The 18025-nt window shown below is 36.3% G+C and overlaps 1 protein-coding gene across 1 annotated transcript in view; it reads right to left on the bottom strand.

Moving 5' to 3' along the window:
- The window catches only part of MYO3B (myosin IIIB), a 193728-nt gene that overhangs the window by 155627 nt on the left and 20076 nt on the right, over positions 1 to 18025 (bottom strand). The window contains exons 4-8 of the mRNA XM_084265139.1: positions 13495 to 13678; positions 11841 to 11975; positions 8431 to 8535; positions 8069 to 8168; positions 4361 to 4437 (exon numbers count right to left, since the gene is read on the bottom strand). Coding sequence (XP_084121265.1) covers positions 4361 to 4437; positions 8069 to 8168; positions 8431 to 8535; positions 11841 to 11975; positions 13495 to 13678 — 601 coding nt within the window. The remainder of the gene's footprint in view (positions 1 to 4360; positions 4438 to 8068; positions 8169 to 8430; positions 8536 to 11840; positions 11976 to 13494; positions 13679 to 18025) is intronic.

Raw genomic sequence — 18025 nt, 5'->3', positions numbered from 1 at the left:
GTTGGATTCCTACCAGTCATTATAAATCAGCATTTACAAAATTCCATATTAGCTAGCATTTAAAAGCATAGTGAAAATGTGCATATTGGAAGACCTAATTTTAGCTAATGAGGAATTAAAATGAAGAGACCTAGAGGTCTTAGGAGGATACTGACCTTGAATCCCATGGTGTAAGCAAAGAGCTGGCAAATAAGCTAGGTTGAAGTGTAACAAAATGAGAATATACTCAATAGTTTAAGGGCAATCACTGTACATGTGATGGGATTGTCTTTTCTATGCCCTTTTTCCAACTCACTACTTGACTACATATGAAATCTATTTACTATTAAATGATTTATTTTTGGGGGGTAAATTTTTCATGTCTCTTACAATACAGATGTAAATAAGAGACATCAACCCTGAAGTACCAAAAGAAATTTTTTTTGACCAAATTCTAAGGCTTGAACAGTCACAAATACTGTCTTCAGTGAAAAAGCTGTTGTGAGTGTTTGAAAAATTAGATTTTTTCCCCTTTACTTATTTTTCAACCATATTAATGCAAATTACTTTTTGGGGTGCTTTTTTTACCGGTGTGGTTGATATTTCTTTAGATTATGCAGAGACACAGCTCCATATGGAAGCAGTGCAATTATTATACATCATTTCAGGATTAGATTTATTGCACACACATATGATCAGACTTAAAGTTTTAAAAAAATACAAAGGCATGTTGGAAAAAGAAAGGCAATTTAAGCAAGTCACCTCTTGTTGTAACACTTCAGGAAATCATTCTGATGCTCTGAATTTTATGCCAGGAACTATGCTTGGATACATTGGGGGAAGAAAATCTGTTGTTTCTGAGGCAGTCATACTCATTCATTGTGGTAAGATGGTAACAAATACCCAAAATACAGAGTTGACACAGCTTTAAATAATACCACGACACATGAAATCCCTCTGGAATCAACAGCCAAGATTTTTTTCTCTGGTTAATGCATTATTACAGAACCCATATGATTCCTTTACCAATGTCTCAGTCTTACCTACTGTCAAGTGTCCTATTTCAACACACAGTTCTTCAAAAGATCAACTATGTTTTAACTATATTCCTTTTAAAACATAAGCATGCGTTCAGCATTGTCATTTTTAGCAGTTATCAGTAAAATATAACAATATTCTTCCCATGGTTTAAATTACCTCCATCATCGCTCTGTATTGTTTTCATATTTCTGTTCTTAAAACTAGATCTGGGACAAATAAAACACGTACAGATTCTAACTGAGCTTGTTTCAGGAGTCAAGTTTCCACCTAGATCATAACAATCTAATTATATCTGGGGAAAACAAAAACTTCAATTCTGTTTGAACTACATTTTGTTCAGTACTACATGTGAGATTGGATACGAAATGCATTTACGCTAAAACTAGAGATGTGAAGGCATTTCAGTTTAAGTTTCAAATCCAACTCCTCCTGTTAGCATTCAGCATAATTTATTTCAGCATAATAAAGCAGATTTTAGGTAACAAGTGTTTGACAACAGGCAACTTTAAGCATTCACCATTGCTAAATTATTCTGCCTTACTTATCTTTTTTTTTGCATACCTGTATTCAGTGCTCCACTTTCTGTGTCTATGTTTTTAAGTGTTAGACAATACTAATTAGGTTAAACAGCAATGATTGATTTTCAGTGAGTCTACTTTCAAGCTGCTCTCAAACTGACTTATCCTTGCCAAGTTCCTCTTGCTTCCACATAGCCTAGTTTTTCTCTGTATTTTCATTTCTCAGCAAATATTTTTGTTAATCACATGCTCTGCTCAAAACAAATGCTCAAGGACAAATCTTTCTGAGCTGTCCTGTTGCTGCTGAACAAGCCTCACAGTTGTCAGAAAAAAAGAGCCCTCTAAGATGTTCAGGTCACTCAAAACTGTTTGGCTGCTGCTTTTCAAGCTGCCGTTAAGAACACTGAACACCTAATGCCACCCCCAATCACTGCTATTTCATATGAACTTAAGCTATTATAAGTACCATGCCCTATACATGCCTTTGTAAATGTCATCTTAAAATATGATGGTCTTCCTCATTATACAGTCTGTTCCTAACCCAGGCTGATCTAGTGATTCTAGTTTCCAGCATATTTGTCTCCTGCTTATATCCAGTTACTCCTATCTGTCAGCCTGAACAATCTCGCATCCTTTTCCAAGTTTTATTTTCCTGGGGTTTACCCTGGAAAATATTTCCTGTCAGCTTCATTTCACAAGATTCATTTCTCTGAAACACCCCTTTAGCCTCTTCCTCAAAGGCAAGCTTTTTCATCTCCCCTCTCCAGTCTCCCTTCAGATTAAATCCACCTTTCTCACCCTTGTATGAGGTCCCATGATTGCCTTATGCATTGACTAAGGCTTCTACGTTTCATACACAGATAGAAAAATCCTTATAAAAAAAATAAAAATCCTAGTATTCATGGTTTCTATTTCTCTGACTGGTAACATTTGCTTTCTGTCCAGTTATTTTATTGTATTTTTTGGCTTAAAATAGATTCTATCATATTTCAAAACCTTGAGGCAGCAAGACTTTTTGCAACTGTTAAACGCTTTCTTAGTTTTTACTGATCTCACTACAGCCCCATCTAGAAAACACTGTTCCTAGTAAGCTGTTTTTCATGTTACTGCTGTCCTAATCTTTAATCTTTCCCCTTTCACATAAAAATTTGGCTGCACATTTTAAAAATACCAGAAAGATTCTCCCAGAAGTAAGGTAAACTGTGCCTCATATGTCAGATGAAAATTGTCATTCGTATGAACACAAAGAATGCAAGTGTAGTGACTTAAGCACAAGCGTTGTGCAACCTGTCATTTCAAAGCTGTTTCAACAACAGCGTAATGGGTGTCTGAATATTTTACAGCTGCTCTGCAGATTGGCACATCGATGAAGCCTGATCAGTGGTGCACACACAGGCATGCAAATGTGATACAAGTTCCTATGCTTATTCTACTGGCTTGGCTATTTTGACAAACCTTATTGAAACAGGAAGCATCCAAAGCTACTTCTGTTCCTGTTTTGATGTGCTATGCACATAACATACCTTGGTTACATGTGTGTTGTATTTTCAAGTCCAAATTTTTCAGAATAAAATCTCTGCCTTTTTCTTTGGCTTTTAACCTCGAGAATGAATATTTTCAGGCAGGGTGGGAAGACAAATTCAGTATGATTACTGCCTTTGAAGGCAATTATTCAAGGAAAACAGTATTGCAAAAATAAAATATTTCATAATATGTCCATTATCGTCCAGGGGAATATTTTATAAAGGTTTCAGAATGTCTCCAACCAAGGTGATTCCATAAATAACGCTTTCACAGTGGTTTCTAAGGTATCTTGTGTCTCCTTTGTGACGTAAACTGGTTGTTATGGAGATGGTAAAATATCAACCATTCTTTGTGAGACTGTGCAAGATCAATTTTGGATCCGTTACAGCAGCTTCTTTTCTCTGCTCAGCTATAATCAGCCTTCCTTAGCAACAGAAATAGATGTATAAAAAGTATAGCATGTTTTAAAACAAATGTTTGCATGATACCTTTAACTGTTTGACATACAGAAATAGACCTGTGTGCATTTGCAACAGATCCAAATTTCACCCCAAATTCCCCAATTCAAGTAAACGAGGCTACTACAGTTACCAAGGTTTAAAAATCTTAAATAGACCTCTCCCTTTTCATTCCTTATTTTTTAATTTAACAAATTGTGTTTCTTAAAAGTGGGGACAGTAAAAATTAACGTCTTTCACCCCAAATTTAAGGAAAGTACAGAATGGACTTGAGTTCAACAGTGTGTTAAGTTTCTAGAGCTTCATGAAATAGAAGGAAAAGGGTTATGACTGGAATGTAATATGTAAAAATATGGTCCATGGTTAGGCTGCCTGTGGATTATTCTTCTCCGTTTTTAATCTATGTTAGTTCATGTGCCTAAGTGTGTAGGTCCCTGGTCAATAATTATGGTTAAAGAACACAGATCAGTCAGGGTTTTGCAGAGTCCTATAGCTCATTCTCCTCCCAGTCTGTATTTAGAGGCACACCAAAACACACAGTACTGACTCAAAGTCAGTATGACTGAAAGTCATAAAAATTTCAAGGAGGCCCTAAATTATTTGCAGATTATCTGTACTTTCATGGAAACATTACAGACAAGAATATAATGAAGATTACCACAAATCCATTTTATACATTCTAATATTGCATTCATTTTACTGAACAGGGGCCCAGATGTAGAGCAGAAACACAGCCACAGGGGAAGGAAGAAAATACACCCTTTTCTGCCACTGTGTGGAATGAGAGCAAAGCGTGCATTGCGATGAATGGAGATAACCCAAATAGGAACGTTTGCCTACCTCAGGTGCCATCCAGAAGGGTGTTCCCACTGATGTGTTTCTACGTAGCCGTGTGCTGGTGAGCTGAGCAGAAACACCTCAAATAAAACAGAAAGAAAAACTTGGCTTCAGATTCATTCTGTCATTTCAGTCAGCTTATTTCAAGTATTTGGAAAACAAACCCAAGCCTGGGAGTACAGCTGCAGAATGTGCCTGGCCAAAATAGGTGCAGCATTTGTACTGAATTCTTTGTTTGATTAACTTCAGCTTGCTGTTTTCATTCAGAACTGCCAAGAGATATTTTGTGAATGACTTCCAGTTTGAAGCGCTTTCATTCAAACTCAAAATTTAATTGGTACCTAAATAACACAGACAACTTTCTGCTGTTTTCATGAGTATAAACAGGAACTATTCAAATTACAACTTGACTTTAAACCTTCTGTTTCAGAAATTTACTCCCTGAATGGTAATGTCAGGAAACTTGTTCACTAGAGTATTGGCAAAGGCTCCTAGCCAACAAAACGTTTACACATTCTCTTAAATCTTTCCCTTTTGAGGAAAGCACAGAAGCTCAAGCTCACTCTGCATCTTGCACATAGGGCGTTAAGCACACGCTTATGACAAAGCCTGTGCTTCAGCGCTTTGCTGACTGGGGCTGGACTACTGATGCACAGCTGAGAAAAGGAAGAACAAACTATAATGAAATCAAACAGCTTTAAGAAATCAGAATGAACTTTCACAGCAAATAATCTTCTGGGCTTTGGTCAACATAACCCAATTGTGCAGTACTAGTGAGTTGACACAAACCCAATATTGACTTAAAAACATATTTGACCTTAGCATTATTTAAAACCAAAAACCACAGTGGTTTGCTAATATGGCATTACCCAGAGACAAAACTGGGCAGACACATATACACATTGCCTGATGCCAATAAATAAGCAAATGGGACTCATAATTCATATGTTTAATAATTTGATTGCTGGCTTCAATATTCAATTCTGTGCTTATTTTTGATTCTTCAATGCGACTGTAAGCCTTCAGGGATTTCCTGAGTACCGCTGTGAAATAGTTAATAGCTAAGACCTACAGGAACCCTCTGTGCATTTAACTCTGATCTCTCTTCAGCTAGCTTAATTTTTAGCTGCTATCTATGGGCACTCCAAAACGGTGCAGAATACCAAAGAGCTGAGAGAGGGAGACAGCAGCAGAGAGTGAGCAAGAATGAGCACAAACAAATTCTAAATTAGAGACATTTTAGGTCAACTTACACCATGACCAACATTTATTCAAATATATTATACTGTTGAGAGCAGGTGAGGGAAGAAATGTGTGTTACATTGAAAAAGCACATTATAGTCTGGCAATGATGGGGGGAGGGGGAAATCACCACAATTAAGAATATCTGTGTAATCCTCTCTGTGATCTAATATCCATGTGAAGTATGAATATGAAGTAACTTTTTTTTCCTTCTATATTCTCTCTCATTCTGTGGACAGAATGGATAGCGTTCACTGATTAGGTAGTCATTTAATGATTTTTTTATGCCCATCAATTTGATTTCTAGTTACTTACTTAGTATAGCCAACCCTACAGTAAATTTTAAATTATTATTTTCCTTTCCTTTGAACATGTTTTTTTTCTTCTCATCAAATAATAAATCTCCTTAACATTCCTGCAAATTGGGACAGGATTATTAGTTCCAGGGATTAACCTAAAAATATCCAAAGCATCCACTGTTTTGGGGTACTTAATCTTGAGATCTTTCAGTTTTCAGGCACTCTACATGCCTCAAATAGAGCTGTAATAGATCTCAGCTGCAGTTCAAGAACACTTAGCTCTTTTGCAAAGGAGGACAAGATGTTTCAAACTGGCTGTGGAGAAAATGAGAAACAGAGCAGTCACTTCTAAAAAGTTTGATGCAACAAACAAATGAAACAAAAGTTTCTCAGCAACATCACAGAGAAACACCGGCAGAAGCAAGAATAGTCTCAGATTTGATGCCCTTCAACTGTCTGACCCAAGTCCCTTCTCTTCCTTTTTCACTATCTTCCACTTTCTGCAACAAATGAGACAAACAATTCCACAAAAAGTATCACTTGTGACTCAGGCCTAATTCATTCCCAGAATCCCTCCTGTGACTGCTCAGTGGCCTAGCGGGGAAAAATATCAACTTAAAAGAAACCTTGGTGCCTGATGCTTCTTTAGCCAGGAAGCCCACAGATATGTAGGCATTTCTTAGCATTTCCTAACTGTTAAGTGTAGAATTTAACTCATGTCTTTTTCTGAGGCAGTCATCTTTGTTGTAATTTTCTAGTGTTACTGTTGTAACTTCAAAAGTGTAAAAAATGCCTCCCTAAAACCAAAATGTGGAAGCGGGGATACCCAGGGGACATCAGAAAGGCTGGGATTCTAGGATTCCTTTAAATGCCACAAGGAGTTGCAGCACATAGATTTGTGTTTGGAAGGCAGAGCTCCAAGTTGAGTTTTTGCTACAGCTAAGGCCCTTGACACATCCAATAAAAATGTTTTGCTTTGGGAGAGAAATGCCAACTTTTCCCAGGATGTGGTAGCTACAAACAAAGATCATCATAGTGCCAAAATCCCCCCAAATGAGAAGGGATCTTCCTCCCTTGTACTAGGTCAGGGACTCACTCCAGGTTTTGCTTCGGGCCATATGTTTTTCACAGCACTACTTTAATTGCTGCCTTTGCCATTCAACATAATGAACTTCTGTCTCTTGCAGATACTAAAGCGTATCCAGTTTCTCAACTTACTTTGGCATCTTCAATAGATTTTTATGTTAAATTTATAATAATGTGACAACATTAGTATTAAATTTTCTTTCCACAGCATAAATTATGTATTTTTTTATTTTTTAAAAAAATCTTATAATTTGCAGAATGTTTTGGCATGCCATTTTACACCATTCTCATTTTGTGCATTTTTCTTTACCTTCATGCACTGCTAAACAAACATCTGTTATTCACACAACACTATTCTCAATGAGAATTACCCTATGCATTCTATAATTTCATTAATAAATCATATTACTAATAACCTGTTTCTGTTTCCTTTAGTAAAATTGCCCATTCCATCCATATGAATCTGAGGGACTACAGCATTTTCTTATTTTTCTAAGTGCATGTTTAAAAGGAAAAAAACCCCACTGTACTGAGTTAAATTCTATTGCTAAGTCTCTTTCTGTTTGTCTGTCTCCTGTTTCTTATGATATTTCCAGACTGGCAATGCTCAAATCTAACGGCAATAATCACAAATTAAATGGATGTTGGGTTTGGAACCCAGGGGACCATTTTACCTTCTGCTCAGGGGGAAAAAATATGCTTAAGGCTAGCAAAAGCCATTTCAGAGAGAAGAACATTTCCTTTTCATATGCAAAAGACAGAATATCTACATTTAAATTAGGAGGACAACTGCCCTGAAACTGACATTCCTTGTGAAATGCAAAAGAGCTTTGTAAATAAAATGGTACCTTCAAAACTACTTTTAATTATTAAATTATTCTGTTTAAACTAAGTTAATCAATTATTGATTTTTTTATTAGAATTTTGATTCTTGCTGTATCAGGTTCCTTCTCTATTTTTCCTTATTAAAATAATTCTGTGTATCATCCTAAAAAGGTGGCATTCTGCCTTCTCAGGGGAAAGTAAACAGATGCCTTTGGCTAAACTGTATGTATCAGGAAAACAAATGGGAAGTGGTCATTACCAAAGTCAACGAGCTTGACTCCACCTTCTGTTGTCAGGAGAATGTTGTTCCCTTTCACATCGCGATGAATGATCCGGTTATTGTGCAAATGCTGAAGGCCCTATATACCAGCAGTAACAAAAATAAGTTTACTCCCTTATTTAAAAACAATTACCCTACTATTAGGGGATGTAATGAAGACAATCTGCACATACGCTATAGAAACATCTGTCCACCGGATTACACGCTTGATACAACCCCTGCTGCTATAATAGCCCGCATAATATTGTTAACATTACCACACTTCATAAATGGAAAATGTATGTATGAGATGAGTAAATTGTACCCTCTGCTATCATTACAAGCCCAATGAACATCCTTACCAAGAGAGCACCATATAAGATGTATGAGATTATAGCTTCATCCAACCGTTGGCCACACTTCAGCAGGCCTTTGACAAGCTCTGTGACAGAACCTCCATTGCACAGCTGCGAAGGGAGGAGTTGGGGGGGGCGGGGGAAAGCAAGACAAGTCCTCAGTTACTCAGTGTACCTGTTTAGGCTGTAAACACCTACTGTGCAAAACTGCATTACAGTGCAAGTCTGGTAACAACTAGATTTTTACCTTGTAATTATTTATGTTGTCACCCCACCTTAGAACACATTTTATTATCAATGTTAATAATAAATCACAGTAACCTGAGGGGGAGGGAGGGGGAAGGGAAGTGAAAACCTAAGATTGTAAAAGTGCAAAAATCAAAATATTATGAATATTCTTGTTAAATAGGATTTGTAAGTCAAATTTACGTCATTTGAGTATTTTCACGAGAACATGTGAATTGTCTTTTTGAAAAACTGCTTTTGTGCAAAGAATATGCCAGACAGAAAAGATTGATGCTCTTGATAACTCGAGGCAACAAATTACAGTCATTTTAAACTTTCACTCCATCAATGCTCCTGCTGGCAGGCAATATAAAGTAGACAGAAGCCATATCTCTATACTCAGATTTGATGGCATGTACACCAACAACTGAGAGGAAACATTCTGATCCTGAAAAGCAGCTTCTTGCAAGAACTTCTCACTAAATGGGCTGCAGTACATCAAAAGAAGAGGAGAAAATTAAAATTAGAATCTCTGTAAATATGTTTTCACCCACACCACCAGTTTACTGTCGATGCTTTTCTAAGTAGCTATTGGCCTCTTTCTCCTCTTTCTCTGTCCTCTTAATGTTCACAACTGTTTGACAGAAAAAATGATGGGAGAATTGACTGGTTTAAGTTTATTGAACTTTCTCCTCTAGATCTGTTTTTGAAGCTGCTCTCTTACCAATGTTTCTGCTGTACAGAAATCCCATGCACTTCAACGTAAGTTCATTTTAGATTTTCAATATTAAGATTAAAATAGTAAAGTGTAAATCAGGAGAAACTCTTAACTTTTTCTTCTCTCAAACAGCTTGTGGAAGTTGCATATTAGTTCAATCATTAATTTCTGTGATATGTCAATATTTTCCTTCATTTATTACTAACTTCCCTTGCATTACCAAATTTCACTAGAATGTTAGTTCATGGAAAGGACTAGATCACTGAAAACAGTGCAGGAATTTGACCTTAATTCATTAGTAGAGAGTTTCATAATTTTTTTAAGAATCAGTTAGGTGGAAGCATTCAGCTCAATACCAACCATCAATTGTATTTACAGGAGAACTTCACCATCTTGTAAGAGAAAATGCACATTTTTCTTTCAATGTTTAATATGTCAGCATCAGCAAATGGTTAAATCGAAGATTTTTGTTTATCTCTTTCATTGCACTAAATGTTTTACCGAGACAGGCTGTATCAAACTTACCTCCAGCCTGCAAACACAGATTAGAAAAGTATGCCCTCACTTAAAGAAAAGAAACAAACCCAGAGCTGGTTGCGACCGAAAAATGACAAAGACTGACAGCCATTCAGTAGCATATGTAAAATGAAAAACTGACTGAAAATCAATAGAGCCCACAAACACTACTGCAACTGTCAGTGATACCATTTTTGACCATCAGCAAAGATCTGGGCAACGTTAACTTGTAAACTTCATTATCACTTTATTCCTAATAGTAATACTTTAAAAAGTGGTCCAATGCACATTAAGATGGCAAAGCAGGGAAACTAGCTTTACAGCTGTCTGTGCTACATTTACTGAGACCTGCATCATCATAAAAACATTTAAGGTCTCCACTTCCACTGCCCTTCCTCATCCCAAGCATTTATCAAAGTAAGGTCCTGCTTGTAGGGAGTAAACATGGCATAATTGTGGCTAAAGGGGAAAAAAAATTCCACCCTTTTTATTACAAATTTTGGAAGTCACACACGCAATGAATATATTTCATCAAAGACTCAAGGATCAAAGTCTGAGTACTTTGTATATTCCCTTTTACTGAAAAAGTGTCATTAATTTATAATATAAAAAGTAACTGCTATGCATATATAAATTTGCGTGTAAAGTCCAAGGCAAGAAATAGTTTGCCATGTCTGGTAAATCTATCTGTATAATGAAAACAATTTTTTTTAACATCAAATTTCTTTTAATCTTAATGTGCACCACCAAAAAACACCCAAAATGAACATACTTACTTGATAATGTCTGTACAAACACCTAACTCTCTCAAATTCTACATTCAATGTTCTTACACAGAATATGGTGTGATTTTGCTTCACAACATTTTGCTATATGGAATACCAGAGGTGACGCATCTCTCAGACACCCTACACTTGTATTAGAAAAGAAAATGTGGGAAACCAAACCCAAACTCAGTGCAAAGCCAACAGACTCACAGCAAAACCAACACCAAACCAAAAATACTAAAGTGCCTTTTTTAATTGTTACTGAAATTCAAATGAAACACGTCCAAAAGTTTTCATTCAATCTACATAGTTCTGAAGTTAGAACTTGGGGAATTCTACATAGTTCTGAAGTTAGAATTTCGGGGATTCCACAACTTAAAAGTAGAAATAAAGATTTCCTATTCTGATTCCAGTCAGCATTCAACCAGGGAACAGAACTTCTGAAGTGGTCACTAATAAAAGACAAATGCTTTTTCTGGTTTTTAACAGTCTACTTGTAACAGAGTTTGACCAGTCTGTTACTACCCGGTCTGTGCAAAGCTCTGTGTCAATTAAGCCGAAAAGCATCTAGAAGAAATTCTTCTCTTGCAACAATCTTTGGTAGTCACTTAACTTGCAACAAGACCACCAAAGGCAACTTTTCACTGCAAGAATACTGACTGACACTGAACAAGAAGAGAAGGCACTTTTGTTGCTATGTTTATCAACAACAATCAGTCTTTAGTTTTAAATTGCCGTAGGACAGACTTTCCCATTGCATTTTCTCTGTTCACTTTTGCAATAGACAACAAGTTTGTTAATGTCCTCCATGTTACTACTTCACCATCTTTTGATGATGATCCTCATAATCTCGAGCTCTCCTAAAGTTTAGAAAAATGTCTTATCTAATATTTCCTCCAATGTGAAAAAGTGCAAGCTGTTTTTAGGCAAACTATTTTTATCAAAAGCATTTGCTTGCTTTGGAGACAGAATGTGGCAACTTGAACAGAAATAAAACATAAGGACAATTAAACAAACTTTAAGTTTGGATGCGGTTTTCAACAGTAAACTACCACACATCATGTATCACCAGTCCTGCAATTAATGACCCTAACCAGAGAATCATAAACGCCTGTGACTTTTCCAGCAATAAAACCAGAAACCCAACAACATTTGCTAGTTGAGATATAATGTTATCAAAATGTTTTTACCTCAAGTACTAGCCAGAGCTGTCCTCCCACGTATTGATCTGCTTTGTAAAACATCCCATAAAATCTAACAACATTAGGGTGATTGGGAAGAAACTGCAAAATATTATATTCTGCTTCAATTTCTTCATCTACATCCTAAATTAAATCACAAAGACAAAAAACACACAAACACAGTCAGTCTGTACCATGCAAGAACAAATTCTCATGGATAAAAAGAATAATTTTTAAATTAATTTGTACTTTTACATGACTTTGATGCAGCTGAAAGTACTCACACGATACTGTAAATTTAACCCACACCAATCATGCCACTTTTGCCTTTTTTTTTTTACATGTAAAAACATGAAGTCTGTGTAAAGCTACCAGTTGTTCTTCAGGGATTCATTCAGTGCATAATATACTTAACTGAGCAAGGTTAAGTATAACTTTAATTTTCTGGTTGTCTAAAAAGATACTTACATACATACTATTTTCTAACCTGTTTTTAAGCATGCATGTTTTTTATTGTGTAAGGTAAATATAAATACATGAACCGCTTGATTAATTCTTTTCCCTTTTTCCTATGGTCATCCAATGGGACCAGAGAACAATTTCACAAAACCTCAAAGGACACATCAGCAAAAACAAATACCTCCCTATGAGGAAAAGTAGTACACCAGAAACAATTTAAGGGAGACAAAACAAAACACATGAAATAAGCAAATGTTAACAAGAATCTGTTAATGAAAGAATTCTATGAGAATTACAAAATATTATGTAGTATCAGCACATAGGCTCTAACTCAGAGTAGTACTTCAGCGTTGAACCTTTCCTGGTTTCTGCACAGACTCTGTCTACTGGAAAATTTCATCTCTTAAATGCATTTTCCTTTTTTCCCCCCTATTTTTCTAAAAAGGTTATAATCTTATTTATTAACCTCTTTAGATTTACACAAGAGAAAACCATGATGAATTTCAGTAGTGGTAGATGACAGAAATATAAGGTTATTAGTAAATATTTTAGCCAAGTTTTTGTGACCAAGCTCCAGCCTTATCCAACCTGAGCAGCTGCCAATTAAGTCTTCCATTGAAAACTAGGGCCTTGGGTCTCAAGGGAAACCAGGCATTTAATACCCCCTAAAACAGGAGCTGGCACAGACCTACCTCTGAGAATTTGGGCTGTGCTCTTCCTTTTTTATCTTAACTATTGCCTCACATTATTATCCACTTACAAAAGACAACTATAAAAATATCCTAAAGTTCACAGTACTACTGAGCTGGGAAAAGCACCTCTTTTAGGGAGTACCAGGAATAAAATAAGAACATCAAATTTAATAGCATCTTGTATTTTCCCTGCTACAGCAAGCCCCTAAGAGGTATGCCTCTGTGCCACTTTATCATTTGCACACTCCAAGCACAGATACCTAGATTTGTACCAGAAGAGTTTCATAGACCTAAAAAAGAAACTAGGCAAATGCTGTCTTAAAATAACATGTAAGATGATGAAATTGGAAGTTGCAGCCTTCAGATGCTGGTACCAAACTCCTTTTGTCAATGCTTTCTGCAAAATTGTTCCTTTCAGGATACTTCCAATATCTTACACATTGATTCACATTTCAAGTCTGAAAACTCTTTTAAATTAACAACGAAGTTACAGTTTGATATTTTTTACTTACACTGATAGGATCCAGAATCTTTACTGCTGCCAAACTCCCGTCTTTCTTATTAGCAACCTTGTAGACTTTACCATAAGTGCCTTTCCCAATAGTCTCTATAATTTCCCAGGTATCAGAGGGATCCATTAATGATTCTAGTCCAATCATACTGGAATTATACTGAAACAATCCATACAATGGCTTCCTGGAAAACAAAGCAGACACACACAGCAGGAAGCTCTAAGTAACACAGTACAAAGAAGGCTTCTTATGAAAGAGAAATAAAATATTGCCCTAATTTGAGAAGAAATGTAGATAGAATCACAAATGAAAACCAGACAGAAAGATAAGATCACTAAATGAAGGAATGGAAAGAATACATTGGGGAACACTTCTGTTTACTTCACTGTATCCATTATTTGCTTCAAACATTGCCCCATACACTGCTTCATTCTGAACACATTTTCACAAGTTATGACACAATCTGATTCCTCCCTCTACCTCACGCTTTTTTAATGGATATTTTATACAAGTTATGAAACGAGGCTTTATTTCTTGTGCATTAAAAAAGCTACATCATGCTTTTAACACATTTCTTTCTAATGCTCCCTGAGTAATTGCCAACCAGGCATGCAGTAGTATAACACCTTATCTTATCTGATAAATTTACAAGAGGGCCATGTATAACCAGTTTTATAAAAGTTAAGACTGGTATCATAAAATACACAGCAACTTGGTAACAGGCAACAGGTACACCACTGGGGTGACATTCATCATGGGAGATGTTTCTCAGCAATGGTACTTGTCTCTATCCCTGTACTGCAGTCAGAGCGTGTTACAGTCTGCTACACCATCTCACTGCACCTCCACCTTCCAGAGATCTCCCAGTCATGGAAGCTGTTTCCTCAAACCCTCAAGAGTGATGTAGGCATCACTGCAGCCTATGCAAAGGGCTCCTTCCTGCCCTTGGAATTACACACATTGGCAGGTGCTGGTGATTGAGAAAATAAAAATACCAGTTTAGGAATTCATTTCAAGTAGTGAGAACCTAACTCTTGCTCTTGAACTGGAGAAAGGAAAGATGAAGTTTAAGATGAGACTAATTTGACCTTTTTATATAACTCATCGTTAGGGAAGCTGACTGGATTATGGTTTCTCTAAGAAATAATATTATTTGATCATTTAGTGGCTGTCAGTGGCAGGCCACTTAACTAGGAGCCATAAAGTCTGAGATCCATGAAGAAACTGAAGCATAAAAGAAAGAAAGTGATGTTGACAAAAGCAATTGAAGACAGCACCATAGTTGACAGCTAGAGCTCTCAATTTTTGGAGATGGATCAACTAGCAACTCAAACATACATCTGAATTTTAAGGTTTGAGCAATTTCTTTCTCAGCCTGTCTGGTATCTGCAAACCTCTTTGTAATTTTAAAAATCTGCTGCTGTCTTATTTACCTCTTCACTATTTCCAGCATCAGTGACTACTGGCATGAGAAATTTAGTCAGAGTGATGCGTGAGCCTGACTGGGGAAACTGATAGTAAGGAATGAAGCAGCAGCTCTTCAATCTAATTGAAGAAATAATTGTGCTTTATGTTCATGATAGAGAAAAAAATAACCTGCGTGCAAATCTATGTGCAGCACAGGTTAGTATAGCAATATTCAAACTGGAAGCATTTATATAAACTCATTTGCAAGCTTTTTTCCTTCCTAGAAGAAATTTTGAAATTCCTTTACACCCTACGACAGAGTGTTTACTTGTTGTTAAAGCAATTTATGATAAACAAGGACAAAACATGGCTGTTACTAAAGTCAGGTTAGAACAAGTATAACCTTTTTTTAAATAATGGCAGGCACACTGAGAGAAAAGCTCTTTCCCTCCTTGGTTAAAATTGTATTTGCACTAAAGATAGTGCTAAATAATATATCAAATTGCTGTCATCTCTTGACATAAAATGGCAAAGAAAAGAAGGAAAAAAAAGGGGGGGAAGCTAGATTCAGTGTCATTTATCTGTTGTGGGTCAATAATGCAAGTTATTAGGACAGTTTCTCACTACTTGGATCCACTACAGCATGCTGCAAATAAAGAATGGTATTCTGAACACACAGTTAGTACCTCAGCAGAGAAGCAGGTCAGGTGAAAGACTTCTCTGAAATCAGTGAACAGACTGCACTACATGCACCAAAGACAGCAGCCACCGACATGTAGCTCCTGATAAGCCAACCTTAAGAGCAAGGTTTGCTTGTACGTTGAGGGGCGAAGTGGTGAATACAAACATAAATTGGAACTGTTGGATCTCAGGTTAAAAAAAACCAAACACCTGAGTAAGTATGAATTTAATGCTTTAGGAGAAATGCTAAAGATGTTCGTGTGCAAAGAAACAAGAGAACTGACTGCAAACAGCTTTGATGCAACCTTAAAAAAAAAAGAGGGGAGGTGTGGGGGAAAGAGACTGATACTTATTTCACTGTCACTGTAACTACCCTACCACACAGATTGTACAGAAAATGATGCATGGCACTCTTTGTACCCATGTAATATTTATTACAATGCCTCCCTGCAAGTAGCTGTTGTGGATAAATATGCTTTTCCTTAAAAGAAAAAAAGCCACTCTAGTATTTTTGCCTGCTTTTGTTCCAATTAATAAGTAACCATTAAAATGACATCTACAAATTTTGAAGTACATTAACATCTCTTTATACCAGAAGACAATGTTGACAAAATAAAACCTCATGCAAAATTGTTACATATGGAGTCTTAGTGGAGGACTGAAGACACATTTTAGTGAGTGAGCACTTCTATGCACTGTGATAACAAGGCAGCATTTACAGGTAGTATATTTATGTATTAGACAGATTCAGATTTGCAAAATATTTACCATAAAAATCTTCTGCTTAAACTAAACCAGTCTCTTCTTGAACTCAAGCAAAATATATCTAAATGAGTCTGCCATCAGTGAAAGTGCCCACACAACATAGTAACCCTTACAACATTCCTATGACAGATGTGAATGTTTCACAGTACAAAAAAGCAAAAGAAGACGATCTGCTATTATTTTCATTACTGTAAAATCTGTATTTTAAATACAAAACGTGAACACCAAGGGAAAAACTGAAGTTATAAAGTGCATTTGTGCTTTTCTTTCTCTATTTCCTGATTTTATGAGTTTCAGAACATAAAATTACCTTCTTCTAACATGGGTTGCCATTTATTTTTTGTTTCTAGAGTGAAAAGTTACGTATGAATGCAACCACTTTTCCAACAACCCCATATTCAGAACACATTGACATTAAAAAGCTGAATTTTTTTTTACAAAGAAACTTCTCTTTCCACTCCCCCCTACATCAGGCCTCACTGCACCTCTGGGCTTTGAAATGATGCACAGAGTGGCTTCTAGCTGTGAAAAATTCAGCAGTGCCTTCCCCAGGGGGAGCCACAACCTATTAGAGACCTACTGATTACAAGTAGTTTCTGATTTCTGCCACCAGCTGGAGAAAACTTCTCAGTGGTTAAATCTGTTCCATGCAGGCAAGCAAAATAGCCCAACCAGATGCTGAAAGAAATTACACTTTGGCAATTAACTCTACTGGATGGGGAACATCTTGCAGCTATTTGGGGCTGCGCACACACTATCTGAGGAATGACTACATGCTACCAACAGGCCTATACCACTCTACCAAACCCTGTTTTGCATACTCAGTAAGGGACAGAATGCAAAGCAAAACCTTGACAACTTGATGGAGTCTAGTACAACTGCTCTTAGGCTGAAATAGGGGCAAATAGCATGATTATATTTTTAAAGCAGAGATAAAACACTAAATTACAATAAATTTTGTAAAAGCTGATCAAGTAAAAGAATAGGGTAAGACAAAAAATTACTAACAGCATTCAGCTATTGACAGGGTTTCTTTCATTCATCCTTGAAAAGAGATTCTCCATCAGTAAAGTAAATTTCATGGGTTTCTTTGTAACACCTGGTCATCTCTATTTTGAAAACCTTTAGTAGTCAGAACAAATTAAGTCAGACCAGGCATGACAGACTAACTTGGATGGCAGTCAGGAAAACCTGCAAGTAACATTTATCTGCATTTAAAGAAAATATTTCTCTGCAAGATCGACACTGGAATCAATGATTCATTATAATCAACTCTTAATATTATTCCTAAAACAAATAGACTACAAATATTGGTTGATATAAAAAGATAATGTAAAAGAAATATGGGTTATGAACAGTGCACAAGTCATTTCCCCCCACTGTGAATTACAGTCTTCCAATTGTATTCAACGGTTCTAAACATCCTCAAAATAGCTATCTAGAAAATTATGTAGTACCCTAGAATTTCTACTGTGATCTTCACTTATGTAATGAAAACAGAAGAAAACCCCTAAACCCTATATAGAATATCTACATGCAAATATTTTTAAGAAATAGGTACTTCTGCAATAAAAATCAACAACTTTTTCTTACAAATTTGTTAGCATGGCTTTCACGAAATTATAGGGACAAGAGTGACTCAGAAGCAAGAAAAACAGTGACAGAAATAGCTTTACAA

The sequence above is a fragment of the Gallinula chloropus genome (genome assembly GCF_964237585.1).
Source record: "Gallinula chloropus genome assembly, chromosome: 5".
Classification (NCBI taxonomy): Eukaryota; Metazoa; Chordata; class Aves; order Gruiformes; family Rallidae; genus Gallinula; species Gallinula chloropus.
The sequence above is the reverse complement of the archived record's forward strand: the minus strand, read 5'-3'. Positions and strand labels throughout refer to the sequence as shown.